The 21,007-nt window shown below is 33.5% G+C and overlaps 1 protein-coding gene across 2 annotated transcripts in view; it reads left to right on the plus strand.

Moving 5' to 3' along the window:
* Positions 1 to 21,007, plus strand: part of LOC125062775 (gamma-aminobutyric acid receptor subunit beta-like) — a 36,849-nt gene that overhangs the window by 13,581 nt on the left and 2,261 nt on the right. The window contains exons 2-9 of one of the 2 annotated variants that reach the window (XM_047668927.1): positions 16,070 to 16,170; positions 17,036 to 17,103; positions 18,767 to 18,993; positions 19,082 to 19,164; positions 19,451 to 19,588; positions 19,797 to 20,081; positions 20,485 to 20,666; positions 20,742 to 20,915. In XM_047668927.1, the coding sequence (XP_047524883.1) occupies positions 16,070 to 16,170; positions 17,036 to 17,103; positions 18,767 to 18,993; positions 19,082 to 19,164; positions 19,451 to 19,588; positions 19,797 to 20,081; positions 20,485 to 20,666; positions 20,742 to 20,915 (1,258 nt within the window). Of the gene's footprint in view, positions 1 to 16,069; positions 16,171 to 17,035; positions 17,104 to 17,272; positions 17,341 to 18,766; positions 18,994 to 19,081; positions 19,165 to 19,450; positions 19,589 to 19,796; positions 20,082 to 20,484; positions 20,667 to 20,741; positions 20,916 to 21,007 lie in introns of both variants that reach the window. The other variant, XM_047668928.1, reaches the window with a different exon arrangement.

Here is a 21,007-nt window from a genome sequence, read left to right on the forward strand (position 1 = left end):
CCAAAAAAAAAAAAATCAGTGGCGCTACAACCTTTTTAGGTCTTGGCCTCAGATTTCTGAATCTGTTTCATGATCATTTTTTAAATCTAATAGGCAAGTAGGCGATCAGCCTCCAGTGCCTGACACACGCTGTCGACTTTTTGGGTCTAAGACATGTCGGTTTCCTCACGATGTTTTCCTTCACCGTTCGAGGAAATGTTAAAAGCGCACATAGAAAGAAAGTCCATTGGTGCACAGCCGGGGATCGAACCTACGACCTCAGGTATGAGAGTCGCACGCTGGAGCCACTAGGCCATCACTGCTAAAAAAAATGAAGAATAAATATATATATGTTTAACACTCGAAGACAATCTTTAATTACCCTATAAACTTTTTGCTAGACACCTATAGGCAAACGTAAACGTATAGTGTAAGAACTGTTTTTGAACGAAATATTACAACTTCCTTATTTCTCTTAACAAGAAATTGTATCAAATAACATTTCAAAAGTCTTATTCAACGTTATCTCTCAACAGCTAATTATAAATTTTCTAAAGAACCACTATTCACAGCAGATTGCCGTTTTTCAACAACAAAAAGGGCTGTGATTAATTGACGCTGTTATCAAATAACAGTAGCTGGCACACATCGGTAGAGTCACCTGGCTGGGTTCCATTTTGTAATAGAACCAGGCCAAATAGAACTATTGCGTTTAAGTCCAAATGATATGTAGTGTACTAAAGCCTATGCGAAATGTATGCGCTTTTTTGTATTATATCTTCTATACAATGTGGTTTTAAGGTAGTGTTACTCTTACTTAAAATAATGTGCTTAGTAGAAGCACAATAAAATTTTAGTTCGACTTTTCTCGCTACGCCCGGTACCTTGCTACAGAGTCGAATTGTTTTGAACAAAACATACAAAAATATTCATTTCTTGGATTGATAGCGTCACTATTCAGGACCAAATCTATCTAAATATATTAACGTAAAACGTGAAAATAAAAAATATATACAAATATTAGTAAAGAGTTAATGGCTGCATAAAATATGATACGTTATGTATTTATAAATAAAACTACCATAGGGATTTTTGGCGTGGAATATATGGCGAACATTTTATATTCACGTAGCAAAGCCAAAGTCAATAGCAACGTTTTTACGACAGGATTCTATAAACAATTCACTCAAATAAATAATATTTTTCATTTGTATAATTTAAAACCCCGACCCAGACACCGTACGCTAATTAAAATAAATCAGTAGATAACCGAACAGAATTTCGGTAATTTCAGTATTACGTAAGAACACGTGGTGAATTGTGAAATAACTATAAGGTTGGGGTGGGGGAGTATATGAGAGGTCGTTACGCCGGCGCGATAGCCCCCGGGTGATGTCGATTGTTCATCTTACGGGCCAACACGCTCGCTTTGACAAAATCTCGTTTTGCATCGTAAAAAATTCAGGCTACTTCACCTAGTTTCATAATTGCAGGATTATGATTTTTTTATGTTCTCTGTTCTAAATAGAGATGAGTTAAAATTGTAATGACTTGGGCCAACAGTCAACGAAATTATTATAATTATTTTCGTAGCCGCTCGTAGCACTATAGTCACGTTTCGAAGTGACTACGTCACAGTTTAAATACAACGTCGCAGAGAACTAAGTACTCATATTAATTATCACGGGCTTTCTCGCATTGATTATTCTTATTGTAACGTATACAAATGTTGGAAAACTTCAAAATTTTAAATACTTTAAAAATTAAACATTTATAACAGAGAGAGCGGAAAATCCAGTAACATGAGGAGTACGTTCTAGTGGTTTGCGCCTCTCGTCGAATCGAGACTGTACTTCAATGGTTTTTTTCTTTCTAATTGCGTAATTAACATTTGCTCTTATGGACAAAAGCAAACATCATGAAGTAATCGGCATGATTTAAAACCCAGAAATCTACGATATGTGTGGGTGTGTTACATATAATATGTTGATCAACTATGTCTAAAAAAAATGTTTAGAAAAATGAATGGCTAAGACCTTTTTATCATAAGTTGCAGCACCATTAAATTGTACTTACTTATTGTACTTTATCAAATTAATATTAATTATCACGTTTCACGCAAATAATAATTAACTTGATTTTTAAAACTCCAGTAAGACGATCTTTAAATGTTTATGGTAAATTATTATAAACCTTGATTGCCATACAAAAAGTTTATAAAAGCCAAACCTAAAAAGCAAACCTTATATTTTATAATTATTAACTAGTTTTCAGAGCTGCTAGCTGCTGCGTAGCAGCCAGCCCACAACATGGCGGTGTATAGTGTTAGGGGCGATGTTACTTGTAGATTAGTAGAAAGTGTTATGTCGATGTGTGTCCGACCGAATAGAACACGCCTTGCAAAATTTTAGCCAAAAAGAACCACAAACGGCGGTATTAGCGAATTAAAGCGGCCATCTTGTTATTTGGTTGATTGGGTTAAAATTCCGATCTCATTAAATTTGGTGGCAATCTTGACCCAAAACCCCCACCCGATTCCACTAAGTATTACCGTTTAGACGGGCTGTTGAAATTTTTTAGGAATCTTCAGACCCTGCACATGCCAGAATTTTCCTATACTCCATTTCGGAGTAAGTATATGAAAACATTAAAAATATCCTACGTAACCGACTTCCTCTCGAAATAAAACCTATTTAATTAATTAATGAAACATGTTAATTCAGGTCTATACAGTATAATTGCAAATAATTTTAGGTTCAAATGAAATAAAATATCATATAAATAAAACTCATATAAAGCGTTTGAAATGTTACCAACAGCTATGTTTTATTTTAAAATAGTACTAGTATTTACATGAATAAAATGGATTTAGTTTCAATAATAACTCAACATTTATATGGCCTCAAACGTGTGATCAATAACATTTTATTCTATTAACATTGAATCAGAAATAGATAAAATATTTCCATCTAGAATTTTTATTGAATACATAGGTTGACAGTCTTTTATATTTTATATTGGAAAGGTTGATCAGATCATTTTATATCACTCATGAAAATTGTCAATATGATTTAAGACGTGTAATAATTTTGCGTGTGTTTAGTTTTTAAAACAAGTTGGTGATTTAAAACATCTTTTTATACAAAATCTGATTGATTTACTAAACTACGGAAATTATCGCGTATATTGCAAAAGGAAAATAAATACGGAAATAATACAGTCCGTAGCCGAAAATAAACAATTCGAAGATAACTCAAGCTGCATACTCTCCAAAGCAATTTAATATCAAATATTCAAGCAAATTTTATCACAGTTACCTTGACTAAATCGCGATACCAATATTAAATTCATAGTTCCACACAAATTATTCAGTAAGAATATTGATAGGCATTTGGGCATATTAATTATAAAATAGATAGGGAATTATCGGGCTTTTGGTTCGATAATTAGTTACATGTTAATATATTTCTAAACTATGAATGATTTATTGGAGTGGTGATATTAACAGTATGGGCTTAATTCTTGAGTTTGTACGTCCGAACACCGGCTTTTTCTTTGTATATGTCTAATTAACATTTGTGAAAAAAATATATTGGGAGGCATTTAATGACGGCACATTTTTACTACCTACGTATAATATAATATTATATGGGTAGGTAAAACTTAAAGAATTTTTTGATTCAAATTACATCATGTGATTCATTAGTAATTTACTAGACTTCACTATTGGCTTCTTCTCGTACTTGATACAAGCTATTTTTATCGCCTTTTCAAACAAGCTAAGTAGCGAAACCCTTGCGACCATCAAGTTTAATTACAATTTCTTCAATTCCTACAAAGTTTTAGCGAAAATTTCTTGGAAAAATATCGTTTCCCAGTTTTTATTTGTTGTTTCAGAAAAGTTAATTAATTACATAACACCTACTTGTTTTGCGTAAACAGCGTTTTTAATATAAGAAAATTATTCTGATGGAATTTTGCAAAGCTAATTTATCATTTTCACGAACTATATTACAAAATTTTGCTCTTTGGGAGATAATACAATAAAAATTATAACTATATTTAATATAGTATTCATCCCGCTATCTTCTAAAACATTTTTACTACACAGAAGGCTGCTTCTGCATTCCTATACAATTTTTTTTTGATTAAAATATAATTTAACACATACAACTCTATTGATAATTAGCATATCAAAGCATTATATTAAAATGTTTTTGGCAAAAATTATCTAATCAGCTATTGACATCAATGTGGTATTATATATCAAAACCTATGGTCACCAATTATATGAGGATTAGAAGGACGCAGCAGAAGAACATATAACATTAAGGATTTGTAAATCTTAAGAAAAACTTTTCCACCTCCCTACGTAAGCGAAAAAATACATGACTGGATAATGTTCATTACTGAATAAAAAAAAGGGTGCGTATACTTATGTACGCGCGTAAGGAGTTATACTTCTTTGGCATTATTAAAAATAGTTTTTGATTGCATGCAAATAATTAATTACAATTAAATAATCAAAGACTGGTAAAGGAGTCATTATAGTCAATAAAGTTCAGTTTGCATTTGAACATTTAAATAAATAGAAATTTATTATTATTCTCTTACATTAAGTGTAACATAAATTCTATTATTATTCGAATGTTGTTTTTAAATTATGTCCAATGCCGTAGCATCTTCCGTGGGCAACTTTGTTCTGTTAATTTTGTGTTTCGGTGCGCGCGCATCGTAAGATTTCACTCTCATCAATTGTTCATAACGCGCCTAAAGAAGTATAAATCTAAAATAATATGCTATTACATTCAAACTTATTTAAAGCCTAATTCATAGAGTTGATAACTTGTTTGTTAAAACTTGACACTCTAATATTTTCACTACTATCAATTTCGGGATACAAAATGTTTCTCCTATCGAACTAGTTTGCTTTGTAACTTGTTCTAAAAATTAGTTATTTTTACGGCGATGTACGGGAATAATCAAGTACACAGAAACTAACGAAAACAACGTATATAAACATTTCTGTCATAAGAAAATATCTTGCGAACCCAGCGTGGGTGGAGTCTATCAGTGTTGTGATTTAAGTTAATTCATTACGTGGGGACACTTTATATAACATTGTAGCCGATATTATATAGGTGAAAGTAAATATATAATTATTATGATATAATAAAGTAAAATTTTAAAACTTGGAAAATTAATAAAAATACCATAAAAAACTCACACACTCATGTGGCCGAAACTTTAGTATGGTAATGCAACTGTTTAAAATTCAGATACTGAGAAACAATTTTAGCTTCGAGTAAAATATTAATTTATTTTCTATTTAGCATAATCCATTTAGCCTTTGTACCGTAGGTCACGTTAAATAGTCCATTATATTCTTAACAAAGTTGACGTGTATTATAGAATAGAATGCCTTGCTAATAGAATAGTAATTCTAGCTTGCGTGCATTTCTTAATCTTCTTCCGTACCCGGAATTTATAGGGATACTAGCTGACCGGGCAAACTTTATAATAAAAAAATAGGGGTTGATCGTAGAGGAGTGAAAGTTAAGGGGTTGTATGTATTTTTTAATGCTGTATCATAAAAACAGATAAAAATATCTAAAAAAAAAAAAAAACATTTAGGAGTGGACTACCCTTAACATTTAGGGGGATGAAAAATAGATGTTGTCCGATTCTCAGACATACCCAATAAGGACACAAAATTTCATGAGAATCGGTCGAGCCGTTTCGGAGGAGTTTAACCACAAACACCGCGACACGAGAATTATATATATATGATATCTTATGTGTCTAAAGTCAAAGGAAATCCTTGTTTAAGGCAAATCTTTCGGTAAGGTTTAGAGGGTTAGCGCTAACAATGCCTCACGTTGGAAGGTATTAACTTTTGACATAAGAGAGTTACTATCTTATTAAGCATTTCGCATGTTTTAATTATTAAAGAAACTGTTTTTAATTGGACGTTTTCAAACAATATTCGTAATATATAAGTGGTGATCATAAAATTTATCCACATTCGAAATTTAAATCACTGTTAATCCGGGCGAAATTACAATTAAAACGCTATTTATTTTTAAATACAATAAAAATAGTTACTTTCATTAAATATAAATAATGTACAATTAAATTCCACATTCCCCGCTTTATTTTTAACCAAACAATTCGGAATTTGCAATAGACGGCATGAATTCGAATAGTTACTGTAACTATTTCGTTGGCAATTGTCTTTTGACTATTTATGGGACGACTGCCGATGTTTATAGCTTTTGAATTTAATTAACTTTTGATATCGTGGCTCGGATATTCGGAAAGTATAATTTAAACACGGAACTGTATTATATTTATCATTGCTGCTTTATTGTGGTTTTAAATTGGATTAAAATGCGAATGTCAGATTATGATTATTTATTTAAAACGTTTGTTTCTCGTAAAGACTAAGCGCTGTATATAGTATAATGTGAACATTTTAACACTAACGACATATATACAATTGAGCGACCCAGGTATATGAATATACATTCACGAAATATAACATAGACCCTAGTGAAAATAACACGTCAAGACCAATGAATCGAATCTTTTAATAGGATAGTAAAACAAAAGTAAATAATCTAAAAGCCAACAACAACACATCCCAGCGATAGGTCGTTTTTATGATTATTATATGTTATATACAAAGGCGTAAAAAGGTTAATTATGGAGGCAGCCTGGTGAAAAAATTTCGAAAATTAGCATGTAGCAAAAAAAAAAATAAAAAACTTAATATTACGACGTAACTGTAACGGCAGTACGAGTAGTTGTATGTCGGATAGCCTATGACAGTTATACTTATAAGAAACAAATGAACAAAACTTTATAAAGGCTTTAACATTCTCTAGTTTTTCAACCTTAAAATATTAAAAGAAAATATATTTTCCTTCACTGAAGTAAGAGTCTTGTTTGCTCCAATCTCATAAACAGTCAATAATAAATTATGTTCCCTACGCTAAATAAATAGAATAACATAATATAATGACACATACTCATTGTAAACAAGTCGTCGTCGAACATAATTATTTTTCTATAGGCTCATCTAATGTGAATTGATACCGCCGCCTATGGATAGTCTCTACTCCAGAGGGCTCGCGAGTGCATTGCTGGCCTTTTAAGAATTGGAACGGTTTTTTGTTGAAGGAATTCAATGGACTTCAGTGGGCAGCTGGATCCACATAGTGGTGGTGCGCGGCAAAAACTGCCTTAAAAACGCTCAGCTGTTTGTTTAATACAAATTTATATAAAAGCTATTTTTTATTAATTATGTTCTACTGTGTATTCATTTAGAGAACTTATCAATGAATGAAATATGTATTTTTATAAACATACAAATTAAAATAAAAGCAAATATTACTCTGTCAAATATTTTCCAGTGTCCATTAAATCTTAATGTAAAAACTTGGATTTCACATTGACCGAGTGCATAATACGTTTTTCAAAGCCATTTCCGACTATACGATTAAGCCTGTGTGGATTTAAAAGCTCTTCGCCTAAAAGTCTGAATAGCTAATTTGTCGTCATTATGATCTTACGTTGCTTTTTGTGAAATGACTGGCTATGTTCCCTTTGTGAGATAGTATTGAAATTAAGTATCTTAGATGAGATGAATTTACTGTATATTATTGTAATTAAACTTCGAAAAACGTATCGAAATGCGTTAAAACGGGTACGGTGTTTTCTATGGAAAAATAAGGCTTTCAAAGCCTCATTTTCATACAAAATGATGAAAGTAATAGATAGTATTTAAAGGCCGGGAGCACTGGATAAATATTATTTTTTAAACAAAACATATTATAAAAAGAAAATGTCATTTATCGAATCCAAAATAATACTAATGATTATTTTTCCGACCCAAATATCGGCCAATAGAATTGCACCATTCGACGTCACGTGGTACAACCTACATGGTATTATACTGAAAATTTTTTGTGAAAATTTTCTCTGGTCGTTGCTTCAAGAAAAGTATTAAGTAGTTGTTTTATTCATTATGAAATTCTTATTTGTTAACTGTACATTTCGTCTCATGGTGCAATTCTATTGGCCGACATTTGGGTCGGAAAAATAATCCCCCGAATACCACTCGAGCTTCAAAATTATCTGGTATTTCCCTCAAGGTTCCCTGCAAACAAATATAGTCGTCATGACGACTATATTAATTGTTTGCAACGAACCTATCGGGAAATACCCGATAATTTTGAAGCTCTTGTGGTATTACATATGAAAATAATTTTAATAGTAGTTATGTCTCAAAATCAGAATAGAAAAACGAAGCGTGTATTCTATAGATTTAATATCTGTGGAATATATAAAAGTTTTATGACCGATTATTATTACTAATAATTACTTTAAAATTAATTTATTAAAATAATTCCTTGAATGAGGCGAATCATGAAAATATTTCCACAAATTTCGATAAGGGTCGTTAGAGGCTAATATTATGGGTAAGAAAGTGTTTTAATCCCGTCTAAGTAGAATGAAACGAGCTATCTATGGTACTTCATAAGGGTACCCTTATTGAGAACCACTCCACTTTGACGCCCCTTGATTATTCCTCTTATGATTTTTTGTTCGGAAAAAAAACCATGCTTTTAACACCTTTTATTTGGACTTTAATACGATTATCATAAGTGTTGTTGTTTAGTCATTGAGTTTTAATAAATGAAGTGAAGAGGGAAGACGTGTTTATTTTTAATTTAATATTATTGTGGTTGTTATTGAAAACTGGACCTTTAGTGATCGAACCGGAACCGGGTCTTCGAATTTATTTTAGTTGTTTTATTTAAGATCGCTAGAAGACGGGACTAATATATCTTAGACAATTTTATACTTTACTGTATAGTTTGCTCCTATACAAGAGTTTATAAAAGAACAAAAAGCCTAAACAGTTGACTGTGTTTGAATAAGCATTTTAATTGTTACAAAATATATGTGTTTTACGAATTGCACTTACAAGAAGTATTTACAAAAGATTATATAAGTATTTTTCAGGAACATAGATAATTTAGTGTGCGGAAGTTATTATATCCTAAAGATACTTTTAGAAAAAATAATTAATATTGAGTTTCGAGAAAATAATTTTAAAGGCATATTTTCATCTTGTAACTTTGTATCTGGATAATAATGTATTTTGTACGATACGTCAAGTTATTAGGTTTCGATGTTTCCCTTCCATTGGGGCAGCCGTGGATCTAACCAATGTCCTCAGGTATGAGTCGCACGCTAAAACCACTAGGACAACACTGCTATCGTATGACTGCTGGCAGAATGACCAACGCTGTGGACTTTCTGCTTCTCAGCATAATGCTGAGTCAGTGCCAATTACCACAGCCACACGCATTACACACTTAAAACGTACCATGTTCTTTAGAATACAAAATTGTTATCTCTAATTTTTTTTGTTATTGTTATTTTGTGTTTCTGTTTGTGTGTTTTGTTACTAATAAATGTTATATCTAAATTGGGTCACAGTCGATAAAACGAGGACCTTCTTTATGAAGGAAGCTGTACCGGTCTAAGTCGGTTGCGCATTCCTATCACTGCATAAATCTTTTCTTTACAATATATAAATATAGTAGTACAGTTCAATAGTTGGGTTTTATTCAGACGCGGTTAGGTTTGCAGCAATCATTTTATAAAAGCTATTTCCTGGTTGCATTATTTATAATAAAAACCGTGGATTTATAAGCAATAAAGGCAATGCTAGTATAATTCGCATCGGTGTAAAATGAAGCGATAAGACGAAAAAGGCAAGTAAAAACTTTTTATATCTCATAAAACCAGTACAATATTTTAAACGTTGAATATTAGTGTATTAATTAAAATGTAAACATTATTTAACGAAGAGTGGAAGCGGATTGTATCGAGGTAATCGGCTTTAGACGTTGGTTGAAGCAGCTAGGCGTTATAATTCCAACCACAGTTATCGCATTCGCCATTTCTGAATATCACGGCTATTTCGAATACAGTCTAGCGTAATCCCACAGGTACATTTTGTTTGAATACATGTTTGTTTGAGACCTATTGTCGGAAAGGGGAATCTACAATACAGTTTGGTGACAATGTGTACGCTTTACACCGATATAGATTCAATAATTAATATCCTTATATGCCTGCCCTGCGATTCTGTAACTCACTTTTCGAACTCACACAGCGGTTTTCGCATCGGCGGTCGCTCTCGAATCAGTCGTGAAGCAGTCATTTTATGATTTGGCATTCTAATAAACAATAAACTACAAGCTCCCACCTTTTCAGAATTCCAAATCATAAAATGACTGCTTCACGACTGATTTGAGAGCGACCGCCGATGCGAAAACCGCTGTGTGAGTTCGAAAAGTGAGTTACAGAATCGCAGGGCTGTACATAATATGTACATAACCAACCAGATAGGTTAAAACTGTAAACTCGATACAGTTTGTACGAGCATGTAGTGTGTCAAGGGTAGATTTGTATACGAGAGGTCAGAACAGTTGTATAAATTTAAAATTAACTTCATAATTCATTTGATCTTTATACATTTTAACAAAAATGTACTTTATTGTAGATCAGTGTTGGCCTAGTGGCTTCAGCGTGCGACTCTCATACCTGAGGTCGTAGGTTCGATCCCCGGCTGTGCACCAATGGAATTTCTTTCTATGTGCGTATTTAACATTTGCTCGACCGGTGAAGGTAAACATCGTGAGGAAACCGTCATGTTTTAGACCCAAAAAGTTGACGGCGTGTGTCAGGCAATGGGGGCTGATCACCTTCTTGCCTATTAGATTTAAAAATGATCATGAAACAGATTCAGAAATCTGAGGCCAAGACCTAAAGAGGTTGTATTTATTGTACTTTACGTTAAAGAATCTCAAGTTAGATTCTTGTATTGTCTGAAATAAAAAACTTCAAGAGAAGTAAGGTATTCGAGACTCGTTCAATTCGCATTTCAAAGTTAATAAAATAACTAGAAAAAAGGGCAAGAAGTAAGAAACTTTTTTATTACATCTAATTCACAAATTATATTAACACGTATATAACTCCTAATGTAGTAAAGATCAAATTGCAAGAACCTATTTCTTTACAGTTACTGAATATTTTTTCGATAACGTGAATTTACAACGTAATTGACAAATTGAAATAATTAAATAATAATATTAATTAATATGAACAATAAAATTTATTTTTATACAGCTAACATAAAATCTTTATTTGTTTATTAATTATCTACAAAAAGGATCGATTTATACCACAATCTAGCCTACACAAAATTAATTAGAAATTGTTTTCCTAAAAATTTATTAGCATTAAAAGCAATTATTTTATTCTAACACCATATCGTCTTCATAGTTGTGTTCTGAAAGTTTCTACGGCAATTTCTGCTCGACAAGTGGTTTTCGAATCAATTCTACTTAACTTACTTCAATACTCTAATACCCGTTTCTCAAAACATTATTAACGCATTATAGCAGCGCATATATTAGTTCACTTCACTAAAACTAACAAGAAGACCTTCAATATATATGAGTATGTTACTCATTTCACATGAAAATTTGCATCAATACTTTTATTTGAGAATAGAAAGAAGCTATTCAAACATAAATTATAGTTCACCAAAATATTCGCTACTTTCGCCGCCAACTTTATATTTACATTTTTAAATTTAGAATGCAGTTTAGCTGAACTTAGCAACACTCCCTCGTGTATATGTTAAAATGTTTCATGTTGAACTTCTCGTTCTGTTTGTCAACACGACGAAACTGTCTGGTTGAAATGTTCCGATAAATTTCTGAGTGTATTTTCATTTAAGGCAAATAAACCTTCGCGTCAACCAACTTGAAATTATTGTATCGTATCACACGTACATTTAAACATCAACCTGTTTCATTTATTTTGGCAAAGTAGAAATTTGTCTTAGGTTTTCCTATATTTTGTATCTTACATAAAAAATATTTATCTAGGGATAAAGGTTGGCGGGGACCTCCCTTCTACACGAACATTACGCAAAATCGAATAGTTAATGCAATTAAATAGTAACTAAAATAGGACGCTAAGCAAGCAACTACGCAGGCTATAAATGCCTCATTAGGGCAATTATAGTGCTTCATTATATAATTATATATGACGGCGAGAGTAGTGACCAGAACGAGGGTAGCACCTAAATAATGGTGCAGGAAGATACGCGTAGGATTACGCGTGGAGATAGGATGGTAGAGAGTGAGAGGTAGTAACTGACAATGAATGATAGGAATATTGTCGTCTAGCGACAGGAAGGACGAAGGAGTCAGAAAGAAAGCAACAAACGATAACCTGAACAATGTCTCGAAAACACAACCTGAATTTCAACAAATTGTTGAAAATAATGACGTCAGAAATACTGACGTCATAAATTAGTTTGTAGGCATCAGCCATGTGACATTAGAGTCTTTTTAAAGTATTTATTTTTGATTGAAATCCCGCTGTTAGCCTTAAGGGTCTTTACAGTTCAGCCTTGCGATTCTGTAACTCACTTTTCGAACTCACACAGCGGTTTGAAAAGGTGGGAGCTTGTAGTTTATTGTTTATCAGAATGCCAAATCATAAAATGACTGCTTCACGACTGATTTAAGAGCGACCACCAATGCGAAAACCGCTGTGTGAGTTCGAAAAGTGAGTTACAGAATCGCAGGGCAGCTCGGGCTGTTTTGGCGAGCGTAGCTCGGCCTGATTGGGCGTTTTTCCCGCAAATAGCGCAAGAGCGTCTCCTGTGAGACTCGGACCTCGGCTTTGGCCGTCGCAGGGTGGTCAAACGACAGTCATAGGAACGAGTTGCAAAGATTACTTTAAAATTTATTATCATTAAGTTTCGAATGTTTAAAGTTATGATAAATTACTTTTAATAATAATGACCATGGAATCATTAGTATTATCGACCATAGAATAGTCGTTAATTTATAGCAACATTGACAAATTAAATAAACCATTCGTGTTAACGGTTTTGAACTAATTTGCCATTGATGTTATTAAATTATTATCACAATGGCAGCTGATACCGCTGCTGTGAATTTTATAATTGAAATTATAAAACTGTTAATTATGATAAGTAAAGCGATTTCTCCAAATTACGCTTGTCGTGTATTTCTTTTGTTTAAGAATTGATAATCAGGTTTGCGGCATAAAGTATAACAGGCATAAAGTAAGCAATATAATATAATTTGTATTTTCAAGCAATAAAAAATACGCCAAGCTGGCTAAATAGCCGAGTTGATACCGAATACCAATAAATATTTTCCAGGTAAAATTTGTTATTCAATAAATTCGAAATCAGAATTCTCGCAATGCAACTTTTAAGCATGTCTCGTCGCTTCATGTAAAATGTCAATGCCGCGGTCAATTTCCTGACTGTGACATTAAATTTCCTTCTGGTATTGAATACATCTGTTAGATTAATTTCACACGAGTCCTGATTCTATGAATAATTAGTTATTCTACATAAAATTAACGAGCATATCCTAATTTATTTGTTCTGGTATTTTGTAAGATTTAAAGCGTAGGTTGGTTGTTTTCCGTGCCACTACTTACACCATGCCTCCTGCTGATAGGGGACTAATCTTTGTTTTAAGTTTATTTTATTATTATTTATTACTTAAGATGTCATTGTGTAATGGTTGCAGCTCCTTACAAACGTTGTGTAAAACAAAAACTTGGCGATTAAAAAGAGTGGCGGAGAGTATATTGCCAGTTCTTCTCTTCTGTTCTACGCCCTTGATTTGAGAACTGGCAGTAAATGTAACATTACAAGCATTTAATGTATATTTCTTAATTTGACGTTCAACTCGTGTTAGTGTGAGTAAATGATTTTTGGTTTGATTTTCAGTTAGCGGTAAATGAAGCGGTGTTTAAAATATTCAATTAACTCTTACATTATCAGCTTGGATTTCAATCTTATTTCCTCAAGATATTAGAAACGGGTAAATTAACTGATTTTGCCACGATCCTCTGTTTGCCTTAACACAATTTCCGGGGAAATTGATTGCGCTAGCAATATTGACTTCGGCTGCAATTTATGCCAATGTATCGCAGACTTTAAAGCAAACATTTTATTTGTATAATTTTATATTATATCATTTCGCAAAACGGACCGAGTACATGTCTAAGTGCGGAAACTGAGTCTACCAACCATATACCATATTATAATATTTAGGTAAACGTGAAATTAATTTTTGCTGTATTTTTTTTATAAAATTTTCTATGTCAAAGGTCTTGTATACTGACTAATTGGTCTGACGTATCAGATCGTGTAATAGTCTAAATATATATAAAAAGTTGAGCAATATAAGCCTAGTGGTTCCTAATGGTTTGGATTAAATGGAAAAAAGCCTAATGGTTGGAGTATTTCTATATCCCCTTGTACATGAATAAGAAATCTCATATAAGAATTAAGAAAGGTTGCAGCATTGTTACAAAATTATTAATATGTCTTTATCACAGCGTAAACACAATTCGACAGAAAACGACGGAAATGAGAGTGCTTTATAATTAAAGTGCATTTATTTATTTATTAACACTTCGTTATATTAATAGTACTCATAAAAAAGGTAACATGTACGTAATATTATTGAACAACAACGATTGTTTAAGTACGGAAAAAGAAATACTAAAGTGCAAAAAATGTTTTTAAAAAGACGTCAGAGGGGTAGCTAATCGTATGGAACCTAAAAAGCGTGAGGTGTGTTATCGAAATGGTATTTCAAAATTGCATCTGTTAGAGAAGCGTAATATGTATATAATTTGAATTATAAGAATTTAAATTCATTATAAAACTAATCAATAACACTGATTTAGTTTTTATGAATATAATATAATAATAGCATGAAGCTTGAGTTTAATTGAACACAATCTCATCCCTGAGGTCGACTTTCTATGTTCACATTCAATATTCGATCGAACGGTGAAGGAAAACATCGTGTGGAAATTGGCTTGCTTTGACCCAAAAAGTCGACAGCGTGTGTCAAGCTCAGGCTGATCACCTACTTGCCTATTAGATTAACAGAACAGAATCTCCTAAGTGGTGATTAAAAAGGTGTTTCCACGGAATAGACGCGGCTAAACCATAGAGCACAGCCTAACTTTATATAAATCACCTTTATTTATTATTCGATAATTTTGTATTGTCAAAATTCCGAACCGCATTTTAATAATTTCAGCAATTAAATGTTAACTGGATTATAATAATAATTGGCATTGCAGCTCGCGCTTTCATGAATTTAATAAAAGAGAATATGTAAAATATCTTATTATAAGTAAATTAATAATAAAATTAAAATAACTTATATTAAGTAAATTAAATTCATGTCAATTTCATTATGGGAATTGAAATTGATAGATTAATTTAAACGATAAATTTAGAGTTATCTAACACCGCCGGTGACCGGCGGAAATTTATTATGAATGCGACAAGCCGGTGCATCAAGAGAGAGTATGTTATGTAAATGTATACATGCAAGATAGAAACGTAAACGTTTTAGGATTTTTTTATAATTTTCTTATGTAAATTATGTAATAGAATGCAAATCTCTATATATTTTTTATAAAAAAAATTGTTTTGTATAAGTCTTTCTTATTATTTGTTTGTAATTTACTACGGTGTAACAAAATAATTGCTTCTTTTTCAATATTCTGTACAATTTTTTACTGATCACTGTCACACCATTTGTTGTCATTTCTATGAAAAAGATAAGAATTTTCACAATATATTGCACATAATAGGTACCGACTTACAGCTTTTTTTCTAGAAAATCATAAGTGCGGCGGAAAAAAATTGTCTCGACGTTTCGCGTGATCGTTCGTTTGTCGTTCGTCGTTCCCTGACTGAAATAACGTTTCATACTTTTTACACCAGCACTATGTGGCTGCCTTTTAATATATTTCCAACCAATTTAACTCCTTTCCTTCAAGAAAAGAGTGTATCAACTGGCAACAGAGGATAGTACTGTGAAGGACCGTTAGACGCGTCTATGAAGAAAATTAATAGTCATCAATAGGAAACTTGATATTCACGTAAATAAAAGATGATATAATGAAGCATTGTCAACAGGGGAGCGGGAGGCGGAGGAATGTTTGGCGATGTCAACATCTCAGCTATTTTGGACTCTCTGAGTGTCAGCTACGACAAAAGAGTGAGGCCCAATTATGGCGGTGAGTGATCTTCATATTCCCAAAACTCCGCTTTGCTTACTGCAAAAATCTAGCGCTATTTACGTAATTTTGCTCTAAGTGCAAGAGTGGTTCACACGTTCAAAATTTCTCAAACTTTTTGTTAAAATAATAATTTGTTGTTGTTATGTGATGTAAATCAAAATATAGGATAGCATTGGACGACGAAATCTATGTTCCAGAATGTCTTCAATAGAACAGCGACGAGAAAAATAATGTATATTTCTTAAATGTTATTGAATTTTTAGGGCTTGGTAAGTAAAATTTTCTGTTTATTCAATGCGCGACTATAAATGTAAATTCAAATCAATAGTGTGTTATGGCAACAAAACAACATTACTATTCTGTTTGTATATTCATTATGCTACATTCGCCCAAAGTAATTTCTTACATAAATAATAATATTTGAATTCGCTTTGAATAATTTAAGCTCATTGTCTGAGCTGTCAGGAGAGCTGAATGTCTCGTTTCTAGAACTATTACTGTTGCACAATTCTTTAAGAAGCTTATTTAAAATTCATATTTCAGGAAATACAAAAGTAAAATAATATCTTTTCGTAATTGGAAAACCTTTTTCGACAGTTTAGTTTCTACCTGTATTGAGTAAGTATATACGTGGGCATGTTTTCCGCCAGGAGATTTGTATCGCCATGCATTTCTTTGAGTTTGGAGATGTATTTTATTTATTATGTTTCGTTGATATATGTATGTCATGTTTTGGAGGATAACCTTTTTATTTTATTTTATATTTTTTAATTCGCCGGCACAATGTTTAAAGAGCATCAGGATTCAAAAAATTCATCATTGAGGTTTGGTGTAATGTGAAGTAACTAATATAATATTTCAGGACCACCAGTGGACGTTGGAGTCACCATGTACGTGCTGTCCATCAGTTCTCTATCTGAAGTTAAAATGGTATTTAAGAGACTACTTTTACGTAGATGGTCATGTTCACTGAAGAATTAGGTTTACTCTTTTTCGAGTCGGACCTAGTCCGTCTTCGAATAAGGGTTCCGGGGATCATCCTTTGGTTTGGTTTTCACTCGCGCATGCGCGCTCGACTCACGATTGGGCTTGATTGCAGGTCCGCCAGTGGAGGTGGGCGTCACCATGTATGTGCTGTCTATCAGCTCCGTCTCCGAAGTGCTCATGGTACTCGTCACTGTCAGCTCACGCTTGTCTCGGCCGCTTCGGCTCAGCGCCGAGCGACCGAGCAGCCCTAGACACGAGGCTGCGAGCATGCCGGCGTAATGGAGCAGACCTCCTGGACGGTTTAACACTACCACAAATGCTATTTACTGTTCCAAATTTAAAACTTCATTGGCAAGTAGTGTTACCTTCCAGGTGTGTCAAAAAAGACAAATATGTAATTTGCTATTGAGCATCCCCCCCAAGACTCTGTCGATGCTCCATTGTTGTTATTATGTTTTGAGCTTTTTATGTTTTTGAGTAGGTATCTGTTGTGTCTGTGGATTTCTTACTATTGTCTCCCAGATTGGCGTTTACACCTCAAAATCGCCACTCGCAATAATTTTCTTACTTTCAGTAGTCTTGCTATGAATGTATTTAATGTTTGTAATGTTGTCCGTGAGTTCCAGTTGGACGAGGGAACTTTTCGAAGCGTAATTGTTTTATGATTTTCTTTATATCGGTACAGGTGAACGTTTAATTTTATTTTTTGTACGACGGTAAATTTTGTGTTCCGCCTTTCAACCTTGCGTTATTACAATATCGAGCCGCGACGATAAGCGCAATTTTTTATGTTGAAAACAAACGCGATTGTATTATTTTTTTCAAAAAGCCGCTCATGGTTCTCCCTTGATAACGGTTCCAAATTACACCGTCTAACTGTGACCAGGGTTTGTGACCCCTAGTGGAAACCAAATCAAGGGGACGACATACATAAAGTCACCACTGACGTGACCAAAACGATAGCTGTTAGATTGCGTCAAAAAGTATACGTAAAATAAGGACTATTAAATTAATATATGTTCTTTATTAAATAACTTACGATTTCAAATGAATACACTTATATATAATGATATTCGTTCAATGTTTTACGTGTACTTAATTAATATAATGTGTGTAACAAAACAAAAATGTTATTTATTAATCTCATTTGCAGATATATAGACGTTTCTATGACAACGTTATAACAAATAACGTATTATAATAATTTAAAATTAAAATACTAATGAGCTGTCTTATTACATATAATATGTCTGCAATAATATGAGATGTTATATAAAACACAAGTTGTGCATTCCGGTGACTAAAATAAGGCACAGAAAATTCACATTTAAACATAAAGGATACGTTTCATCCCATCCCATCCCTATCATTTATTAACCGTTTAGTATTCATTAAAATTGTAATTTCTCTTAATTTTTTAACAAAAACTATTCAAAAACTCATTCGCGATTTTAATATTGGCGGTTTTGTGTTAACAAAAAGTTAATTTCTATTCGAAACGTCTCCTTTAGGAATTGGATAACACAGTTTTTTGCACGACGTCCGGAATGAATAATTGTGTTTGCAATTGAAGTGAGATGTTTTCTATAACTCTTTTTATTTTTAGGATTTCACATTGGATTTCTACTTCCGTCAGTTCTGGACTGATCCGAGGCTTGCATACAAAAAGCGCCCAGGTGTTGAAACATTGTCAGTTGGATCGGAATTTATCAGGAACATATGGGTGCCTGACACATTTTTCGTAAATGAAAAACAATCCTATTTTCACATTGCAACAACTAGCAATGAATTTATACGTATTCACCATTCTGGATCTATTACACGTAGTATAAGGTTAGGAGTAAAAGTAATACTTTAGTAGTTTCCAAATTATTTGATAAATGGACACAAATTGTATTACTATATGAGTATTTCTTTTTAGATTAACAATAACGGCCTCCTGTCCCATGGACCTACAATACTTTCCTATGGATCGTCAACTGTGCAACATTGAAATCGAAAGCTGTGAGTCTCATACAAGCTTACTTTATTATGAAAACATGATAGTTTCGCCATGTATAGTTTCGCGCTTAAGTTACATGATAATTAAGTTTTCTTTAAACTCAAAAACTATTGTGGATATCCAAGTAGCTTGTAGACATATACAAACTAACGCTTTCTTTTTGGCATACATTTTTTTATTTCACTTCGAACTATTAGCTTTGGTAGATGGCTCATTCACTCTACAATATACTAAAACCCCAGTGGAATGGGTGCTTATTTTATCGTTCCATATTTCTGCATGGTACAGTTGGCTACACCATGCGGGACATCCGTTATAAGTGGAATGAGGGGCCCAACTCAGTAGGCGTATCAAGTGAGGTGTCCCTGCCGCAGTTCAAGGTTCTGGGCCATCGACAACGAGCTATGGAGATTTCTCTTACGACAGGTACTTGGCACTATCCATATTTACCAGTGATGAAGAATGAGCCTTTTATTTCTTTATGGTCTATTACAACGACCATTTGCATGTTGATCGCTTGATTCGACTTCACTATTGTTCGGATCGTTCAACTTCATTATGCTCTTCCTTTCGAAAATCTCTATCTTTTTTCTAATTTATCGAAACATTTAACTAAACAAGAGTTCTTTTTCAGGAAACTACTCCCGATTGGCTTGTGAAATCCAATTCGTGCGTTCAATGGGATACTATCTGATTCAAATATACATCCCGTCTGGTTTAATTGTGATCATATCATGGGTATCATTTTGGTTGAATCGGAATGCAACACCCGCACGTGTCTCTCTTGGTGTGACCACTGTGCTGACCATGACTACCCTTATGTCTTCAACCAACGCCGCTCTTCCCAAGATTTCGTATGTTAAATCCATTGATGTTTACTTGGGCACCTGCTTCGTAATGGTCTTCGCTAGTCTACTAGGTAACCAAAATATTACAAGATGCGTTTTATGTATAGTGTTGTATAAAGATTGTTTAAAAACGGTAATACTTAAAGATATATGTGTAAAATGCTACGCGATCACTTTGCTAAGGGAGCGTTCAAGTATTACGTCACGCAATTTTTGGAGATTATTGACCCCCCCCCCATGTAACGCGCCGTTTCGTGACCACCTAGTGACTCTTTATACCATACCATACCATAGTTACCATTATGTAATGTAAAGTACTGGGAAGTCGAAAATAATATTAACAATAACGCGTAATTCAATCCGTTACGTTCCGTAACGTTTTACAAATGTACCCCCCCCCTCCCAAAATTCGTTACGTAATACTTGAACGCTCCCTAAGTTGGAAAGGGTGAATTAGCCTTATTTCCTTTTCAGAATACGCTACTGTTGGATACATGGCTAAAAGGATTCAAATGAGGAAACAACGATTTACTGCTGTCCAGAAAATGGCTGCCGAGAAAAAGATACATATCGACGGCCCTCCTGGCACGTCTGAGCCACTTCCACCGCCTAGAACAAGCACACTTTCAAGACCTGCTCCGCCTAGCCGCTCATCGGTACGTACAACATTCTTTTAGTTTAAATCAAAGCCTATAACTGAAAAACGTTTGATACTACTGCCTTTAATTTAGTCCTACAACCCTCACACACAGGAGGTACGCTTCAAAGTCCACGACCCGAAAGTATACTCAAAAGCTGTGACTCATGAAAACACGATTAATGGTGCAAGAGCCCCCCCACCGCCAGCCCCAGCTGCTCCTCCCTCAGAAGAAGAAATACCACCGCATCTACTACAAGCATCGAAGGTTAGTTGACGTTCTAATACTCAATTGTTAAGCGAATGTGAATTTGGTAATGCAACGCGAAAGTTCGCCTAGCGAATGTATAATCCAATAAT

This window comes from Pieris napi, chromosome Z (genome assembly GCF_905475465.1).
Source record: "Pieris napi chromosome Z, ilPieNapi1.2, whole genome shotgun sequence".
Taxonomy (NCBI): domain Eukaryota; kingdom Metazoa; phylum Arthropoda; class Insecta; order Lepidoptera; family Pieridae; genus Pieris; species Pieris napi.